Source organism: Homalodisca vitripennis, chromosome 1 (genome assembly GCF_021130785.1).
Source record: "Homalodisca vitripennis isolate AUS2020 chromosome 1, UT_GWSS_2.1, whole genome shotgun sequence".
NCBI lineage: Eukaryota > Metazoa > Arthropoda > Insecta > Hemiptera > Cicadellidae > Homalodisca > Homalodisca vitripennis.
Window position 1 is genome coordinate 244928147 of NC_060207.1, and position 19073 is coordinate 244947219.

Below are 19073 nucleotides of genomic sequence, written 5' to 3' on the forward strand. Positions count from 1 at the left end.
CAAATTTTGAATTACGAAATCTTGTGTCCAAACTGTTTAAGAGGCACCTATTTTTTATAATTATAAGTTGTAAGTTCCCGCTATGAGTTTAGTCCGTCAAAAATCACACCTTAGTTATATGGAGCAGGGGTTTCTTCAAAAGATATTGCTCCATTAAAGAAATATAAGTTAATCATTTTTGTGGATAAATAGCACTACGTATAAACATTTATTAAAAAAAATATTTTATATTAAATTAATTCGAACAAAACAACCCAAAAACGTTGCACAGTAGTAGACGCCATACATATAGTCTTTATTATGATATATACAAAATATTTAGGACTTTTTGTAGTTTTGTTAAAAATTACAAGATTAAACGTTTTTTAATTAAATATTTTACTATATTTATTAAATTTTTACCATGTCCATACTACATCACACACACCATACCACATTTAAACTCTATTTTAGTGACGAATGAATAATCACTTCCAAAAAATTGTTTGTTTAATTTTTAGTGAAAATTTCATTGATATAAAGGAATGCGAACGACAACGTAATTTAACTTTCCATAAGTTTCTTGTACGATACGGCCACATTTTGGCTACAATAGCAACAAGTTTAGCCTATCTGTCTAGACCCAGTTGCCTCCCCCGTGGTCACAGCGGCGGGTCCAAAATAGTGCGTGAGCGCTGTGAAGCTGTGAGGATTGATCCCGTGCGTGCGGCTTGTGCGCATGCTCAGCGCGGCTTGTCCTCTCGCGCCGTGCGTCAGTATGGATTTGTGCGTTTAGAGGGCGGCACACCTGTAGGCTGTCTTGTGTCGTGCTGTGTTCATCCCTAGCTGCTCTTGTGTTGAGTGAAGGTGTGTTTCTGTGTTGTGTTCGGGCTTCCCATCGGTGTCGCCGTCTTCCCAGGCCTTCTGTCAATCGGTGGGGACCCGTCCAGTTAACTCTAATAGATAGGGATTAGTCGCTACAATGAGACAGGATTGGTCTCAATAGGTTATCACAGTTTTCATTTCCTGTGAACCTTTAATGCACAATAGATATTTTTAATTTCTTAAAGAATCATCTCTTTTTAATGTTTTATAATATAGATTTACTTATAAAAAACAGAGAAACCTGAAACAAATTACAAACCTTAAACATTGTTATTCTATCATAATAATATGTACAATACTTGTGTGTGTTGTATATATTTGTAACAAAATAAGTTTATTGAATACATTCCTAAAGGTTCTTTCACAATACAAAATGTAATTAGATTAATAGTTGGGTTTGTGTTTTGATATTACAAATAAATATAAATAGCATCTTATCAGTTTTTTAAACATAAATATAGTTTAAAAAATTTTGAATTAATTTTCATATATTTTAAGGCATAATTTGTTAATATCTTGTACCAAACAAAATATAATTATCTAAAAACACAATGTTGTTCAGCAGGTGCAGAGACAGTGACAAAATGGCTCTTTAACTGTCAGCACTGTTAAATTATGTCTGAAACGGAACTCTTTTTTCTGATATCAATTTAAATTAACAATTTTTGATATACGTATATTTAATTATACATTTTAATTGTGAAGTAGAGCCTATTCCAATAGTAATTTATGTTAGAACAGTTAATTAATTGAATTATAAAGCTTAATGAGTTTGGATTCATTCATTAAATTAATGAGGTTGACAAGGGCGTATCAGAAATTTTATTTTCTATAACTGCTAACTTCGATCGAGCAAATATCTATTTAAATTTATTTTTGTGACATTATACTTTCATACATATTCAAGTACTGTCATTAAATACAAAATAACTATTCCCGAAATGCGTTTAGGCATTATTTGAAAAAGGAAGACCATCCAAATAAACCGTAATGTAAAATTAATTTAATTACGTTTTTAGAGAGCTTTAGATTCCTTTAGAAAATGTGGAACCCTGGGTATTTTTTCTTAATACTAATTTTACGAAACATTATTACAAAACACACATGTTACTGCATTTAAACAATCGGTGCTGGAAGTTACTGTGGGCAATTTTTTCCCACTGAAAAAACGTTTTAGAGTAACAAATATACACTTGATATGGACTGTAAATGGTGTTACATAATAATTGATGTTTGTTTCCTCAAAATTAACCGGCCGTAGCCGACACGCTTGACCTCTTATCATATCGATGTTTTAGCCATTTGACTGACCCAAACAATGGAGACAAATAAGTTGCAGACTGTACATACTTTTTCGGTTTGTTTGTGTGACTTTGATCCCTTGTTATGTCAAGGCGAAACTCACATATGGACCCACAGATCATAGTCTCTTGTAGATTTAAAAGTGTTGATTAAAATTTGTTTCTTTCAGATTAAAATTTAGAAATGTTCTATATTTTGAAATGAACCGCACGCACTGAAAAAGTTGACACTTTTTAAGTTCTCGACGTAAGTTATTTAACGAAGAAATAGTTTATATGCTACGCACATTATTGATTAGTTTCAGCAATATTAATTATTATTATTATTATACAAATCATATATCAAATATATTCTTCATATGGATAGTACACACACTTTTAAATTATCTACTTTAAAAAATTTACAATGACCTTCACACTTTTGGAGCGTTGAAATGGTAGAGAATAATTGTTAAATTTCTTATAGTCACCACACTCCTAATTTTTCTAGCAACTTCAATGACCCAAATAATGAAGAAGACCTGCAGCCCACACACTGATTTGTGTGTTCTGCTATTTTTATCACTTATTCAGTTAAGACAATTTTATTTGTGGACTATACACACCTTTCGAGTTAGTTATCTACGTAATTCAATACTATTTCTTATGAAGACTTGAACTGTTGCTAAAACATACCCTTCGAGTTATAATGTTAACTTTAATAATCCGTAGACCAAAGACTCAGTCTGTGAGCACACACTCTCAAGTTTTCTAGCAACTTTAATGACCCGAATAATGAAGACAACCTGTAGCCTTCACACTCTCTCGAGTGTTCTGGCTATTTTAATCACTGATATAACTAAGACAATTTTTATTGTAGACTGTACACCCCTTTCGTGTTAGTTATCTACGTAATTCAATACTGTTTCTTATGAAGACTTGAACTGTTGCTAAAACATACCCTTCGAGTTATAATGTTAACTTTAATAATCCGTAGACCGAAGACTCAGTCTGTGAGCACACACTCTCAAGTTTTCTAGCAACCTTAATGACCCGAATAACGAATACAACCTGTAGCCTTCACACTCTCTCGAGTTTCTGGCTATTTTTAATCACTGATATAACTAAGACAATTTTTATTGTAGACTGTACAACCCTTTCGATTTAGTTATCTACGTAATTCAATACTATTTCTTATGAAGACTTGAACCTGTTGCTACGGAAACATACCCTTTCCGAGTTGTAATGTTAACTTTAATAATCCGTAGACCGAAGACTCAGTCTGTGAGCACACACTCTCAAGTTTTCTAGAAACCTTAATGACCGGATAATGAAGACAACCTGTAGCCTTCACCCTCTCTCGAGTTTCTGGCAATTTTTAATCACTGATATAACTAAGACAATTTTTATTGTAGACTGTACAACCCTTTCGATTTAGTTATCTACGTAATTAAATAACGTGTATCATGAAGGCTTGACCTGTTGCTACGGAAATACTTTCCGAGTTGTAATGTTAACTTTAATAATCCGTAGACCGAAGACTCAGTCTGTGAGCACACACTCTCAAGTTTTCTAGCAACCTTAATGACCCGAATAATGAAGACAACCTGTAGCCTTCACACTCTCTCACTTTCTGGCTACCTTAATGACCTATGCAACAAAAACATTTTTGTTTTCGTACAATCTTTCAATATACCTACGTAATTATGTAGTCCTTATCAAGAAGACGTAATCAGTTGCATGTATATTCTTTGAGTTTTAAAACTATCTTTAATAATTAATACACATTTAAAGTTCTCTAGTATGTTTCATGGTAAACCTACTACGCTATGTTTTGGGTATTTGGTTACGTTTAGTATCTCATACAATAAGAAAGTTTTGGCTGTTTAATCTACACACTCTGCTTGTTATCTTGATTAATTAATGCCATTGACAACGAAGATAATTCGTAGCCTACATATATTTAGAGGAAGTTCTCAAGGCTACTTTGATGACCCATATATCGAAGAAACCCTGTAACCTACAATCTTTTGTATTTACTGTCTAACTTTAATGATACATACAAGTGATAAGTTCTTTTCATAGACTGTATTTATGGTTTGGAGTTGCCTAATCAACTTGAATGACCGTTAAATGAAGACTCTAACTTTTCTACCTTCTTGGAATATTTCAGAGTAGTTTGAATGAACCACGTACTATTTACAGACTATTACTTACATTATTTAGCGCTTTACAAACAATTAACATTTTCTTGTATATTGCATGCTATACATGCAAATTTGTATTTTGTAACCACACTCACGGAAACCCTCTGACAATTACTACGTGAAAATAATAACTAATAATTAATATAAACGTTGAAGAAATGAACAGTAATTTATATTTTTCTGTACACGGTCTACTGAAATGCCGACTTTTAATCTCTTTATCCAATTCTCTGAGGTTGGTAAAACTATTATTCGTGTGTCTAGAAAAGAAAAAAATTAACCTGATATATTATAGTTCTATATTTTTAACCCTTTCGGTACTCTCGCATTACAACCACAACCTAAACTGTGTGTTTACACGGTGGATATCGGCTCTCAGGTCCTAAGCTATATAATTATGAACAAACACAGTTACATTATTTTACACACGCTTCATTTTTATCGTGTTTTTCTGTTAGAGTTAGAGAGGCAAAAATCAACTTTAATCATTTCACTTCACAAAATGATTGTCTAGATCATGATCTTGGAAAAATTTAACAGTTCAGTTCCTAGCCTTAAAATTTCGGATGCCACATTCTCACACTATTCTGTCAAATTACGAGAAAGAAAATGAGATGTTCACCACTTTAAGGCGAAGTGGGAATTTGATTATTTTCATACAAAGGTTTATGGAACTCAGATTTCCTGAATGATCTAACGTCGGACTAACCGTCTCCATGACAACGAGCCGTGTACCGCAGAGAACCGGAATGTTCATGGTTCGGAATCGCATTAAACTATAGCTATTGCTTGTAGGCCTATTAAATACTGAACATTACTAATAATGCACCATCTTAAAACTCACCCATCATCATCATTGTTCTGCTTTTGGGTCATCTTTATATTTATAACACCAATTACATCACACTTTTGTCAATAAATTGTAATTAAATGTACATTGCGTGGAAAACAACGAAGAGGCCACAAGACAACAGAAGGAGACAGGAAGGGCGTGTAAAATATTATCTTATGTAATAAAATTAACAGGGCGCGCTCTGAATCATGGCAATCACTCGCCGCACAGGATATATAACATTTATGGACCGACTAGTTATTCTGTTTAATGCCGAATATTATTAATAAAGTCTAATCTTATCTTCATTGAAAAGCTGTTAGCTCTCATTTCTGACTTTTATTGATGGTCAACTGTTTAATTTTCATTGATGGTAAATATTATATAGCCTTATTGGTTTTTAATTATTTAAGATATAACTCTACTTGCATAGTATTAGAACAATTTCTTATTGTTCAAAACTTAAATTAGTCTGTCATAGAATTCCTACAACAAGAGGAATTCCTCACCTACCAGCTAGGTACTTCTCTTTTCTTTTAACTGTTAGTACAACAAACTCCTTGGTGAGAAGCAGTATGGTACGCTGAAATTTGCAATTTAATATTTTAATAAACATTCTGCGTATGTTTTGATAACATTGTGTAAAAATATCAGGACGTGTGTCAAACATGATGAAAATTACGAAGGAACTGAAACAGTTTCAATCAACTCGTCAATTTCAAACGGGGCTGTTTAACGAAATAGACGGGCGTGGTCGGTCAGCTTTGCGTGTTCGTGTCTGTTTTATTGTTGATGCCAAATCAATTATTAACCGTGTCACTGAGAGGACGAATATAATACATGGCTTTAAATACACGCCACCGTGATGGCTTTGTCCGTACAGAGCACCATTAGCAGATTACTAGTTCAGCTGTAATGTATCGATTTGTATTGATTCACTAGTTCCCTCAAGATTTACTGTCTTCCTAGCGTTAACATAGATGCAGATGTACGTGTATAGCAGAACTATACAATTAAATTGCCTGCATTTCCTGCAAAGTTCTTTTATTGATAACAATAAAGACTTAGTTCCTTTCAAGTTACATAATAAATTAAGCATTGCCTTACTAATAATAGATCCTTCGACAGAGTACAAAAGAGTACAAATAGAGACAAAAGCTTAGATTCTAATCAAAATCTAAACAATATAAGTAAGCGAATTTAACCTAAAACAACACTCTTCTTGTTATTTGTTTACCTGTTATAACTTTCTGTGTTGTTTTTGCCTTTCCAACAATCAAGATTAAGACGAAAAGTTTGTAAACCATTCTCGGAATTTGTCTGGGATAAGTAATGATTTATCTTATAGCCTTATCAGAGTAGTACCAAAAATTTTAATCCAATTAAGTTGCCTGCATTTCCTGCAAATTTATTTTACTGACGAAGACTTAATTCCCTACAAGTTACATAATAAATTACGCATTGCCTTACTAATAATAGATCCTTCAAAATTCCTACGTAAATCTGGAATGATAGAAAAAGGAGACAAAAGCTTAGGTACTAATCACAATGTAAACAATACACGTAAGCGACTTAACCCAAGACAACACTTTTGTTGTTCTTTGTTCAGTTATAACTGTTCTGTGTTGTTTCTGCCGTTTCAACAATCAAGATTAAGGCGAACAGTTTGTAAACCATTCTCGGAATTTGTTTAGGATAAGCAATGTTTTGTCGTATAGCCTTATCAGTGTAGTATGAACAAAAACTAAATCCAGTAGCAAAGAAAGAGCAGTCTGCTTACTTTAAAGACAAATATTTGGTCGATGAACTGAAAAAAAGGATTAAATATTAAAGACTTTAAAGAAAAGCTAAAAAATTTAGAATTATGAATAGGTTAAGATTTTCATATAAGGAAGTAAAACCGTTCAAGAAAACCTTAAATAGTTTTTGTTGGTGCAGTATTTCCTGTATAATGAGCTGCGTAAGTCTTACTCAACCTAATTCACTCCTGGGTCACCGTGAGTGATAACATAAATAATTAGTCTCTATCGAACTCGTGAGATAGGAGGGGGTCTACCCCCCTATAACCCCCCCCCCCGACTAATTTAGGGCTCTGTTCATCTCTACTCTGGGAATTCCATGCATTTATAAGTCGTATTCCATTACACGAAGCTTCTTGCATGCCATTATGTTAACTGTGTACTACACTGTCTGTTATCACAGTTCTTCTTCTCTTCAATTTTTTTCTTTAATCCCACTATAGCCTGACAAAATTGTTGTTGTGACATCAAAGACATTCAAAGTGCGTAGGTTTGATGATTTTTGGTACGCCAGTTAAATATAATTAATGTACTTTAAGCATTCAAAACTGGACGGTTTTGTTTTGCACAGTATACAGAAGCCTAAATAAAAGACCATTCTGACCTAACATTTGAATTAATTAAATTTATTAGTTTAATTACTTAATAATTGAATAAACTTAAATGATTTAATTTTGCGATTTGTTCTAGTATAAATAAAGTAATTTCATAAACTTTAATTTCTATTCAAAAGAAATAATTATCTTATTAACACTTATAACACTCTAATTGTAACATATAACGTAACGTACACACATATTGTTCAAGAAAATTGTAAGCTATAAGGATAGGAAATGCCAGAAATCTTATTATCCTTTCAAATCATCTATCATCAGTAACAAACTTTAAACAATAAAAACATTTCTGATACATATCACAAATAATGTTTCATTGTAATCGAACATTACTATTTAAATGCAGCAATTTTGGGGAGGAATTATTGAGATAAAAAAGTAAAAATTAGAGGAGGGTTATTAATGTAAACATAAGTTATTTTGAAAGGTTTTAACTAATAACATTTACTTATGAAAAAACTAATATTGATAAATAATAAAGGAACGGGTAACATTTATCGTTTATTTCATTGAAGGATAATTATCACTTATATTTTACATAAGTGTTCAAATGTAAAAACTATTGGAGAATTGTGAGTTTTCTTTTATAAAATAATAGAAAATTTGTAGTTTGATTTAAAAACTCTAGTTAAGACTATGAGGTTGCAAATTACAATATAAATTGCAAAGTAGATAGTATTCATTAAATTTTAATTGGAATCAGCAGAGAGAGAGAGAGCACAACAGTCTCCCCTAGCCGACAGTCGACTAAATCCGTCCAATGAATGCCGACATGTGAATGGAGGGGAGATTAGGGGGATGTGGGCTGTAGTATGACGTCAGAGATGTTGTGCACTAAGTTGTAGCATATGCCACGTTCGGCACACAATCGCTACGTGACTTACTCAATCTGAGTAATATTTTGTAAACGTGAACGACCGAAAACAAAACATATTTGTAGTTTTGGAGATTACATCTGAATATTCGATCGGTAATATTTTCTGAGAGACGCCGAAACGCTCCAAACCCGGATTTATCAAATCTTCATCTGACGCAAAACGAATAAGAAAGATTTATCACTGCAGAAAGCTTTAGTAAAACGAAACGGAGTAAGTTGGAATATCTGAAAATATTGTAAGTGCTTCGCCCTTTTACACGGTATTGAGCGTAATCCGATATCCTTTTTGCTCACATACTCGTACATTATACGTATGTACAGTTTCTTTATTAGAAATTTAAGTATTATTTGAAAAATTATTTCAAGACTTATTTCTGATACTCCGCCCATTATCGAAGTAGACAAAAAATACATTCCTGACGCAAATAAACTCAACATAAATTTGCGTTATAAATCTCAATATAATACGGCGTTCCGTTGAATATAATCAATTGTCAGCCATTTTAGTACGAGAATTTATGGTTCAATAGAACTGTTGACGAACTGTACAAGTGATGTTAGGTTCTGCTTTCTCACGGTCGGGTATTCTATTCCCTAATTGCATCTAAGATCTAAGTTTGTAAATAACATGATGGTCTAGAGTCAGATATTGGTAAGATATGTAATTTTTTCATTTCATGAAAAACTAAAAGTTTGTATAAATTATCGCAAGGGGGCTACGTGAAGTCTACAGTTAGTTGATAATAGACAGTTTTGTTCCTATAAGTTCGATTTTCCAAGAAACTTTACTGTATGAAACTATAAAAATATGATCGTACTAGTGAATTTATTATTTTTTAAAATTGATCATTTTGGACAATTTTTGTTCGTGTATAACGATTTATTACAGTATAGACAGACATAAATCTGACTTCGTCTTCAAGCAAGAATGTAGCCAGGAAAAAATTGGGGGGGGGGAGGGAGCGGGCAAGACGACTGATATTTTCCCGTAGTCCGCTGCTCATTCTCCATTTTGATCCTTCAAAGGTTCTTACCTGTTTCAATGTCAAGAACGATCTTTCAGCAGAACATATTAGTAATACTGAATTATTTAATTAATAATACTCGTTTGCGTAAAAAGTAATTAGTCAGCTTTTTACATTTGGGGGGTTCGGGACCCATTGAACCCCCTCACTGGATAGGAGCCTCTCTCACCACTTGAAGACAACTTCAAGTGATGATAGAGGATTAACTAAAACGCTCAGACGAAAATGGTAGGATCTCACTATTCAAGGTATGACAGATTTCAAAGTCATATTTTTAGAAACCATCTATGTCCTTATAATGTTATAGAAAGTTTAATGAAAGCCTTATTTTTATCAACTCCAACATACTTTTTAGAGAGTAGGGAAGTAGTTCGCGAAAACTGTACCGGTGTGATATATTTCTTGTAAAATTTCGGTGTAATCTAGTTCTTTGATAATCACTGTATCACGTTTAAATAGTCACAATGACCTTTGTATGACGCAAAGATATTAATTTATATGTTGTTAAAATAACAGTACAAATAATAGCAAATACTGCGTATTTATATTTTGATAAGAGTATTTCCTAAAAGTTGCATCGTTAAAATCGTAAGATTTTTGAAGTTTAATAATTAGTTGCATTCGAAATTATGACAGCATCTTTATATTTTCTCCTTCAACCAGTGAACGCAATTAAGTAGATTTGGCGCATTTTGCATTCATTTTATTATTAGCTTATTTACGTAGCCTATATTTATCATGAATCAGATTATTTATAATTTCAAACTGATGATGATGTATTACACAACAAAATAAACACGAATTTGCTTTCTTATAGTGCATAATTTCTTAGGAGTAAATGTAATTGCTAAAATAACTCATTAATTTAGACACTTTGCTTAAACAAATACTTATTATTTTTTTAGTATGGCCAGCTCGACTACTTTTGACTAATGCTCTTTCATTGTATGCGATTGAATTGTGTTTTATAATTATTATAAGACAAGCCGATTGACACAGGCCGTTTTCCGTTGTATTTTCAGAAAGGATTTCTTAGCGAAGTTGCAGTGACCTGTTCGTGTGTTAGTGTATATAACTGAGTTAGTGTCAACACTACCTCCAGTGTTAGTGTTAGTGTCATGTGATCGGAGTCATCATGGGATGTGTACAGTCTTACTTCAAAAGAGGTAAATATACTAGTCTGGTACTATCACCTAATTATACTCAATGTGCATATCTACTGTACTGTAGGTGTAAGGCAGCCGAAATTTATCTTTCCAGTTGTGTGGATACTCTGCACAGAAAACTGTTAGTGGTATCTCAATTAATCTCAGGGTTGGAGAAACAAATTTCCTTAAAATGAGAGATTATTATGGGTGTTGCAATAGTAGAGAAGATTTCTTTTTGGCACATTCTGCTGTTTATATTTCATTGTACAGACTACTTATGTTGAGTTATGCAAAGCGTATTTACAACTTTAACAAAATAATTGTATTCAGTGAAAAACAATATAAAAATGACAGTCTCTTCCAGTTCATAATCATGGTTCACATTTGACTCATAAAATTTGGAACCTTAATGTTGAAACCTCTAACAGCTTGAGAGATTTTAGACTGTCTAAACCTTAATGTGTCACTGAAATTAGAACTAAGATCCGTTATTAAAATTCACCACGAGTGTTGCGCTTGATCCCTTTCATAATAGTACTAGGCCTTGCCGTCGTATCGCGCTGTCAAAATTTGTCCCATTAATATCTGTGTTTTCTCTTTTCTATGAACAATTCGCTCGGTCGATTGAATAGAATTCCAAAAAATGAAAAACCTTTTCAATCTACTCGTGTTATTGCGTACAGTATAATATACTTATATTATGTATATTGTCATATTATGATTATGACAAGTAAGGGTTACTACACACGACAGACGTGTCACGTAACAGGCTCATTTCATCACCTCTCCCCCCCCCCCCCCCCCGGTGGACAAGAGAGTTTTGTGTCAGTCTACTGAGCGATGCTAAGTCTAATAATTCTGTGGTCGAACATGCACCTTAATATAATTCATTCTTGTGTGTGGAGCAAAGCAGTCTTATCCAATAAAGTCTTGATTAAATACTTGTATTTATATAGATATCTTGCCACAGTCATGATACATTCACTTTTTGTTCATTGAGTTGGACTTCGTACCAGTGTTGAAATAATAAAGTCGACACACCAAGTCATTAAAAGAAGATGTTGTTTGTGTTGAAGTAGTTAAGCTACACGTTTTGATATGCCACATGTATAACAAATCTCATTTAATTATTTTTAGTTTCTTTAAATATTTATTTATTCTGAATAATCTCTTTGCCATAATGGTTACTCATTATACCAATTGAAAAATATTCGTTAACGCTCAGCCAAATCCCATAGAATGGCATGCATCATCATCAAACTCAGTACTGTTTATATAGAAATGTAGATTAATTAATTCTAAATTTCACGTTCACAGTTTCACGTCAGTTCATTTTCAAGATTTTGTGAGGACAGACAGACAGGTTTTAAATTTTGCAACCCCTCTTGTCATAGATTTCGCAGACGCTCAACCAACAACTTTCATTAATTAACTCATTATTGCATTTGTTAAAATTTATTGAATGTAAATCATTAATTTATAGCTAACTTATTATTTCCTATATCTTTTATTAGGAGATAATAGATACGAATACACTAAACAAAATTCTCTACAACAATAATAAAACCTGACTTTTTATTTTTAAACTGGGTTACAAACGTATTTACTGAAACTTTGTTCATTTGTAACTCGTTACTATTAATTCCTACTTACAACGACTACAATGAAGACTTGAATTAAAATTTATAAAGTGTAAATGTTTTAAAATTAATTTCATCATAGCCATCGAATAAGATTAACGTTGTCAACAAACGTCCAACCTCTCAAGTCGAATTAAAACCAAGGTAGCCAACACAATAGACACACTAGTGCTATCTGGCGGTGATCATACAAATTGCCTACTCTAGCTATCACTGCTGTATTATTATGTAAATCATTGTCGTCTGCGTCATCGCAGTGTCAATCTCTACGAGATCCTCTCCAATCAGTCTAACTAGACACTCTCTGCCTTACCTTACACCTCTACCGCAACATGATACGGAATTCAAAATAACAAATTATATTTTTCCAGACATTTGCCATCGCGCAGTGATACAAAAGATCACTGAACGATGTAAAATGTTCGGAAAAATACTGTTTCCTTTACAATCCTTCCATCGTCAAAACCAACCTTCAAACAAAGAACATATCTTAGATGGATAAAGTAATGCCCCTGATTCAATATTGAAGTTATTTAATTGCATTTGTGTATTATAATAATGTGGTGTTTATATTTACGTACCGACCCAGAGCTATATACAGGGTGAGTTTTAAATGTCCCCCATACTTTTTCCACATTTATCCACAAATCGATTTCAGACCGCTATTGATCATTGTTATGATAGATGATTTCGATGTAGTTTTGTGTGTTCGACACGTTGTCGCAATTTGTTTTTAAATATATTTATTCATTCGTGAGATATCAGTGCTCTGCATGGTTTGTGATGTATCCCATATTGGAAAGAAAAACAACACAAATTTTCTAGGATTAACAATACATCATCATCTAAATTGGGAAGAACATGTTCATAAGCTGTTAATGAAAATAAATTCCGGTGTCTATACACTAACGACAATGAGTTATTACTGTGACTTAAAAACATTGACAAATTTATATCTCGCTTATGTTCATTCTTATGTTTCTTTTTGCATTATTTGTATGGTTTAACCAAACAAATAAATATAGAAAAAAACAGTGCGGATAATGCTAAGGCTAAAACATGATAATTCAACTAAAAACACTTGTTTTTGAAAATTGTTACTGTTTATAGCAATACATTTTTAATCCATCCTTAAATCGAAAACCAAAACTCTAACTTAAATTTTAAGACACCTAGTCATCCTTACAACACTAGAGCAAAATATGAGGTTACCCAGGCTCATAGGCTACAGTTTGTGAAAAAACCTTGCATATATGGAAAATAAATTTTAGAAATATATTTATAAAACACATAAAAACTAAAAATGTATAGCCAATACATTTTTGAATCTATCCTTACAGCGAAAAATCAAAAGTCTAACTTAAATTTTAAGACACCTTATCATATTTTTAGACATATCCTTACAACACTAGAGCAAAATACAAGGTTATCCCGGCTTATAGGCTAAAGTTAAAAAAAACCTTACATGTATGGGAAATAAATTTTAAAAATATATACCACGAAACATAAAAACTGAAAATGGCGTAAAGTTAAACAAAATGCTCAAAGATTATTTAATCAACAAGGGACTCTTCTCTATTGAGGAACTATATCCACCTTCACTCTCTTTAATTTTAAATTGTATTTTATAAATTAAGGTTGTAAATATTAAAAATATTAATTTCAATTTTAATTATTTTTTGTTTAGTTGTATATATATAAATTAGACGTTTTGTATATACATGTTCATAAAAATTAATAAAGACTTTTGAGTTGAATTAAAATTGAATCGTGATCAGTAAAAGAACCCATTAAAATCACATATGTAGCTTACCTATATATCTTGCCTCTGTCCCAAACCACCTACTATTGCAATCATGCACTTCTATATTCCTTTGAAATGGTGATCATATGGCATTATCAGGATCAAGTTCATAATATCTAGGTGTGATCTGGGATGCGTTAATGTGTAGTCGATATCCCTCAAAGGCCACAATTAATATATGGTAGAGCTGCTGCGGGTCATACCGTAATTAACCCAGCCAAGTGTGTCTATTAAATGTTTTCCGGCCGTAATTCAAATTTGGCCAAATGTTTGGTTAAAATTGTTTATAAATTATAATCAGATCCATCCATGTACTAAAAATGTTTTGAAACATTTTTTTTATTAAGTCAATACTACACATTTAGCAAAATATGTATGAAGCGTTCTTTTTTTTATTACAAGGTTATAACAACAATATTGGAGCGACTACTAATAAGCGTATTTTATAATACTTGAAGTGTGAGATAAATTATGAAATATGTAAATTGTTAATAATAATAATAAATCATAATATAAAAAATGCAAATGTATGTATATATGTATATATACATATACATATATATATATATATATATATATATATATATATATATACATATATATACTAGGTATTACTGGCATTATCTCGTACGCAGTGTCATGCTAAGTAACGGTTACTTAACAGCTGCATCCTTCTAAAATAGAATACCAAGCTTTCACATCTCTAAATCCACTTTAGAATGACTGGAGTTTTAAGTTTAAGTGGATACCGTCACGGGGCCCAGAAGATAAGAGGAACCGCTTGAATCATCACCAATAAAATAACTTAAATTTATAGACAAAGTTCCTTGATATTTGGTTGAATATCTCCAAAGATTTCAGTAGTACCTGAACTACTGACCGTCAGTAGGCAGGAAACCTAAATTTGAACACTGAAAACGTAATATGATGAAGTCCTGTGATAGCTTTGAAACAAAATATAAAAAAAACAATGGTACATTCGCGTTAGAGAAGAACAAACATTCAAGCTAACACAACTATAATACTCTTAGTTTAAAAGCATGAAATGGCAAGTCTACCTACTTGATCACCCAGCTCGCTCTTTTCAGTTTTTGGAAAGCAATAATACATATAAACTCGATGAAATGCAGTGTACGCCTTTGCTTTCCAATCTCTGATCACTATATTACCCATTTTCTAGATTCAATCTAGGAATTACAGTGTCAATTTCTATAAATACATTCTGCACTGTATCCCTCATTAGTGTAAAACTGACTGACTACACCTTTGGAGGCCATCAAGAAAACCACAGTTTGTGTCTTGTGCATTCCTTTTTGATTCCATTTGAGAAGGTTGTGTTCCTCAAATTGTACGACGTGATAAATCTTTGTTGATTCATATTTCTACCCAGTCGCCCTTACGCCCTTATTTTACTTCTTCAGTTACTGTAAATATTCAGTACCAAATGTCAAAGAAAGAAACTTGTAATATTTTTCCTGTACAATACTGTTCTTTAAACTGAAATGCAAAGCAATAATATCCATAATACACGGAATGGTTTCATCTTGTCACTGTCTTCATCTATAATAAGTCTTTTAATAATATTTTCATTGCTGTTTGCAGCACAGTAGTACCTAGCGCTTTGTTTTTAGTTTCCCGTTTCCGTAGGGTTCTTAGAATCTGTACATATTTCCAACTTCTACAAATTTTGTTTGCCTGAATTTTTCCTAATTTAGAATTTGTTAATAACATTTTTGATAACGCAGGTATGGTGGGAACGGTTGATTCAATGCGAATGTTTTAGAACTCGAGGAAGGTGAACTGGAGCTATACCCAAAATTCGCATTGAATCAATCCTTCCCACGATAGCTTCGTTATGTGTAGAAGACTCGGTAGCTCCACAGTGCTTTGGGATCGTCATCGTAGTGCACTCAGTTGTGCACCTCAGATGAGTCAATGAGAATACCTCTTCACCTAGATTGCACTACTCTTTATAGTCTAGGTGTCTCTGATGTCGAAACGATGCGGGGGGTTTCGTTATGAGTTTCTTCGTTTTTCTTTGCCGACTTATTTTGGATCCCTTCAGACGGACATTACTCCAGATTTCAGGAGTCAAGTCTGCAAGAGCATCAGATCTCAGATGCTGCATCTAAGAGGAATATGAACTTGAGCTATACCTAATATTCACATTATTGATAAATCGGTCTAGCCGTTCTAGTGACTATTTATTAATTTATGTAGATTACTAAACGTAACGGGAAATTTCTTTTAAGTACTGAAAATAGTGTAATTATAAAATGCTCATAATGAAAATACATTTACCAGAATATTTTAATAATTTATTAATAAAGGTGCTCTAAATGAACAGCAGTTTCGACGTATAATAATATTGTTATTGAAAATAACTTTATGAATTTTAATCAAAATCAGTTAAACGTGGTAGAATAATCTTGAACAATTGCTGCAACTAATACTTGGTAACTCAATGCTGAGGTTTGTTAATCTAGAATCAGACAGTCTACAGTTCCTCAGCCACTTCGTAGTAAAAATAATGGGAACTCAAAGGAAAGATGAAATTAACTATTTGAGATTAAAAGGATTTTACTCCTTTACATAACACGTCACTGCCTTTGTTATTTGATGTATTTACACCTTGTTTGTGCCAGAAACCGTAACACAACACAGACAATCAGGTGCTTCTGTGTTACAGTCTGAGAGCAGGGACGGGAAATTGGACTATAAAATCCCCAGTTTATCGATTCAATTAGGTAAATGCTGGACATGGCGTTCCTGTCTTGAATCGAACCTTAACGTCGATGATGTGAACTGAGGCGAAAAAGATCCGTAGCAATAGTTCCATGTGGTTTCAAGAAACATGACAGTCATATCATTTGAGATAAATATACTTTCGGAATAAAGCTTTTTACTCATCGCATAAAACCAAAAAAGATAGAAAACACAAAGTCCCACTAGAGCTACTTACTTTTCACAGCGCTATCCGACGGACAGACTTAGTACTATAACTGTAAATTCGTTTGAATTATTCCAGTCACTAAAGTCTGGAAGATCTATAGGTTTAGAATGCCGCCACTATAGAGAAATCAGCTTTATGACGTTTGATATCTTTACATTGTCAAAATCGCCATCAGCTATTCTTAGCCGCGAAGTTTTGGTGGGTCCAGTTACAAATAACAGACGTAACGAGACCTGAACTACGTAATACGTAGCAAAGGTTTGAACTTTGATTTACAAAACCGCAAGTCACGTACACAACTCCCACAACTCCAGTTTTAGCCTGAAACTGTCAGACCTGTGCGTCTACAATGTGTGCTTGGACGGTTTAGCGGCCACAGACACAAATAGATGTTGAATGTCAGGGATGCACACTGCCGTCACCTCTCAGAATATCCTCTGCTCTTTGTCGAGTAGTTAACATAGTTGCAGAGTTTAGTGGCGCTGGTTCTGTCACATACACAACTCCCACAACTCCAGTTTTAGCCTGAAACTGTCAGACCTGTGCGTCTACAATGTGTGCTTGGACGGTTTAGCGGCCACAGACACAAATAGATGTTGAATGTCAGGGATGCACACTGCCGTCACCTCTCAGAATATCCTCTGCTCTTTGTCGAGTAGTTAACATAGTTGCAGAGTTTAGTGGCGCTGGTTCTGTCACATACACAACTCCCACAACTCCAGTTTTAGCCTGAAACTGTCAGACCTGTGCGTCTACAATGTGTGCTTGGACGGTTTAGCGGCCACAGACACAAATAGATGTTGAATGTCAGGGATGCACACTGCCGTCACCTCTCAGAATATCCTCTGCTCTTTGTCGAGTAGTTAACATAGTTGCAGAGTTTAGTGGCGCTGGTTCTGTCACATACACAACTCCCACAACTCCAGTTTTAGCCTGAAACTGTCAGACCTGTGCGTCTACAATGTGTGCTTGGACGGTTTAGCGGCCACAGACACAAATAGATGTTGAATGTCAGGGATGCACACTGCCGTCACCTCTCAGAATATCCTCTGCTCTTTGTCGAGTAGTTAACATAGTTGCAGAGTTTAGTGGCGCTGGTTCTGTCACATACACAACTCCCACAACTCCAGTTTTAGCCTGAAACTGTCAGACCTGTGCGTCTACAATGTGTGCTTGGACGGTTTAGCGGCCACAGACACAAATAGATGTTGAATGTCAGGGATGCACACTGCCGTCACCTCTCAGAATATCCTCTGCTCTTTGTCGAGTAGTTAACATAGTTGCAGAGTTTAGTGGCGCTGGTTCTGTCACATACACAACTCCCACAACTCCAGTTTTAGCCTGAAACTGTCAGACCTCTGCGTCTACAATGTGTGCTTGGACGGTTTAGCGGCCACAGACACAAATAGATGTTGAATGTCAGGGATGCACACTGCCGTCACCTCTCAGAATATCCTCTGCTCTTTGTCGAGTAGTTAACATAGTTGCAGAGTTTAGTGGCGCTGGTTCTGTCACATACACAACTCCCACAACTCCAGTTTTAGCCTGAAACTGTCAGACCTCTGCGTCTACAATGTGTGCTTGGACGGTTTAGCGGCCACAGACACAAATAGATGTTGAATGTCAGGGATGCACACTGCCGTCACCTCTCAGAATATCCTCTGCTCTTTGTCGAGTAGTTAACATAGTTGCAGAGTTTAGTGGCGCTGGTTCTGTCACATACACAACTCCCACAACTCCAGTTTTAGCCTGAAACTGTCAGACCTCTGCGTCTACAATGTGTGCTTGGACGGTTTAGCGGCCACAGACACAAATAGATGTTGAATGTCAGGGATGCACACTGCCGTCACCTCTCAGAATATCCTCTGCTCTTTGTCGAGTAGTTAACATAGTTGCAGAGTTTAGTGGCGCTGGTTCTGTCACATACACAACTCCCACAACTCCAGTTTTAGCCTGAAACTGTCAGACCTGTGCGTCTACAATGTGTGCTTGGACGGTTTAGCGGCCACAGACACAAATAGATGTTGAAT

The 19073-nt window shown here is 34.1% G+C and overlaps 1 protein-coding gene across 3 annotated transcripts in view; it reads left to right on the forward strand.

Moving 5' to 3' along the window:
• Positions 1–741: 741 nt before the first annotated feature.
• LOC124353228 (histone acetyltransferase KAT6A-like) overlaps positions 742–19073 on the forward strand; it is a 162590-nt gene continuing 144258 nt past the window's right edge. Inside the window, exons 1-2 of one of the 3 annotated variants that reach the window (XM_046803130.1) lie at positions 742–913; positions 10521–10664. In XM_046803130.1, the coding sequence (XP_046659086.1) occupies positions 10634–10664 (31 nt within the window). In that variant the 5' untranslated portion in view covers positions 742–913; positions 10521–10633. The remainder of the gene's footprint in view (positions 914–10520; positions 10665–19073) is intronic. The other 2 variants (XM_046803133.1, XM_046803132.1) reach the window with 2 other exon arrangements.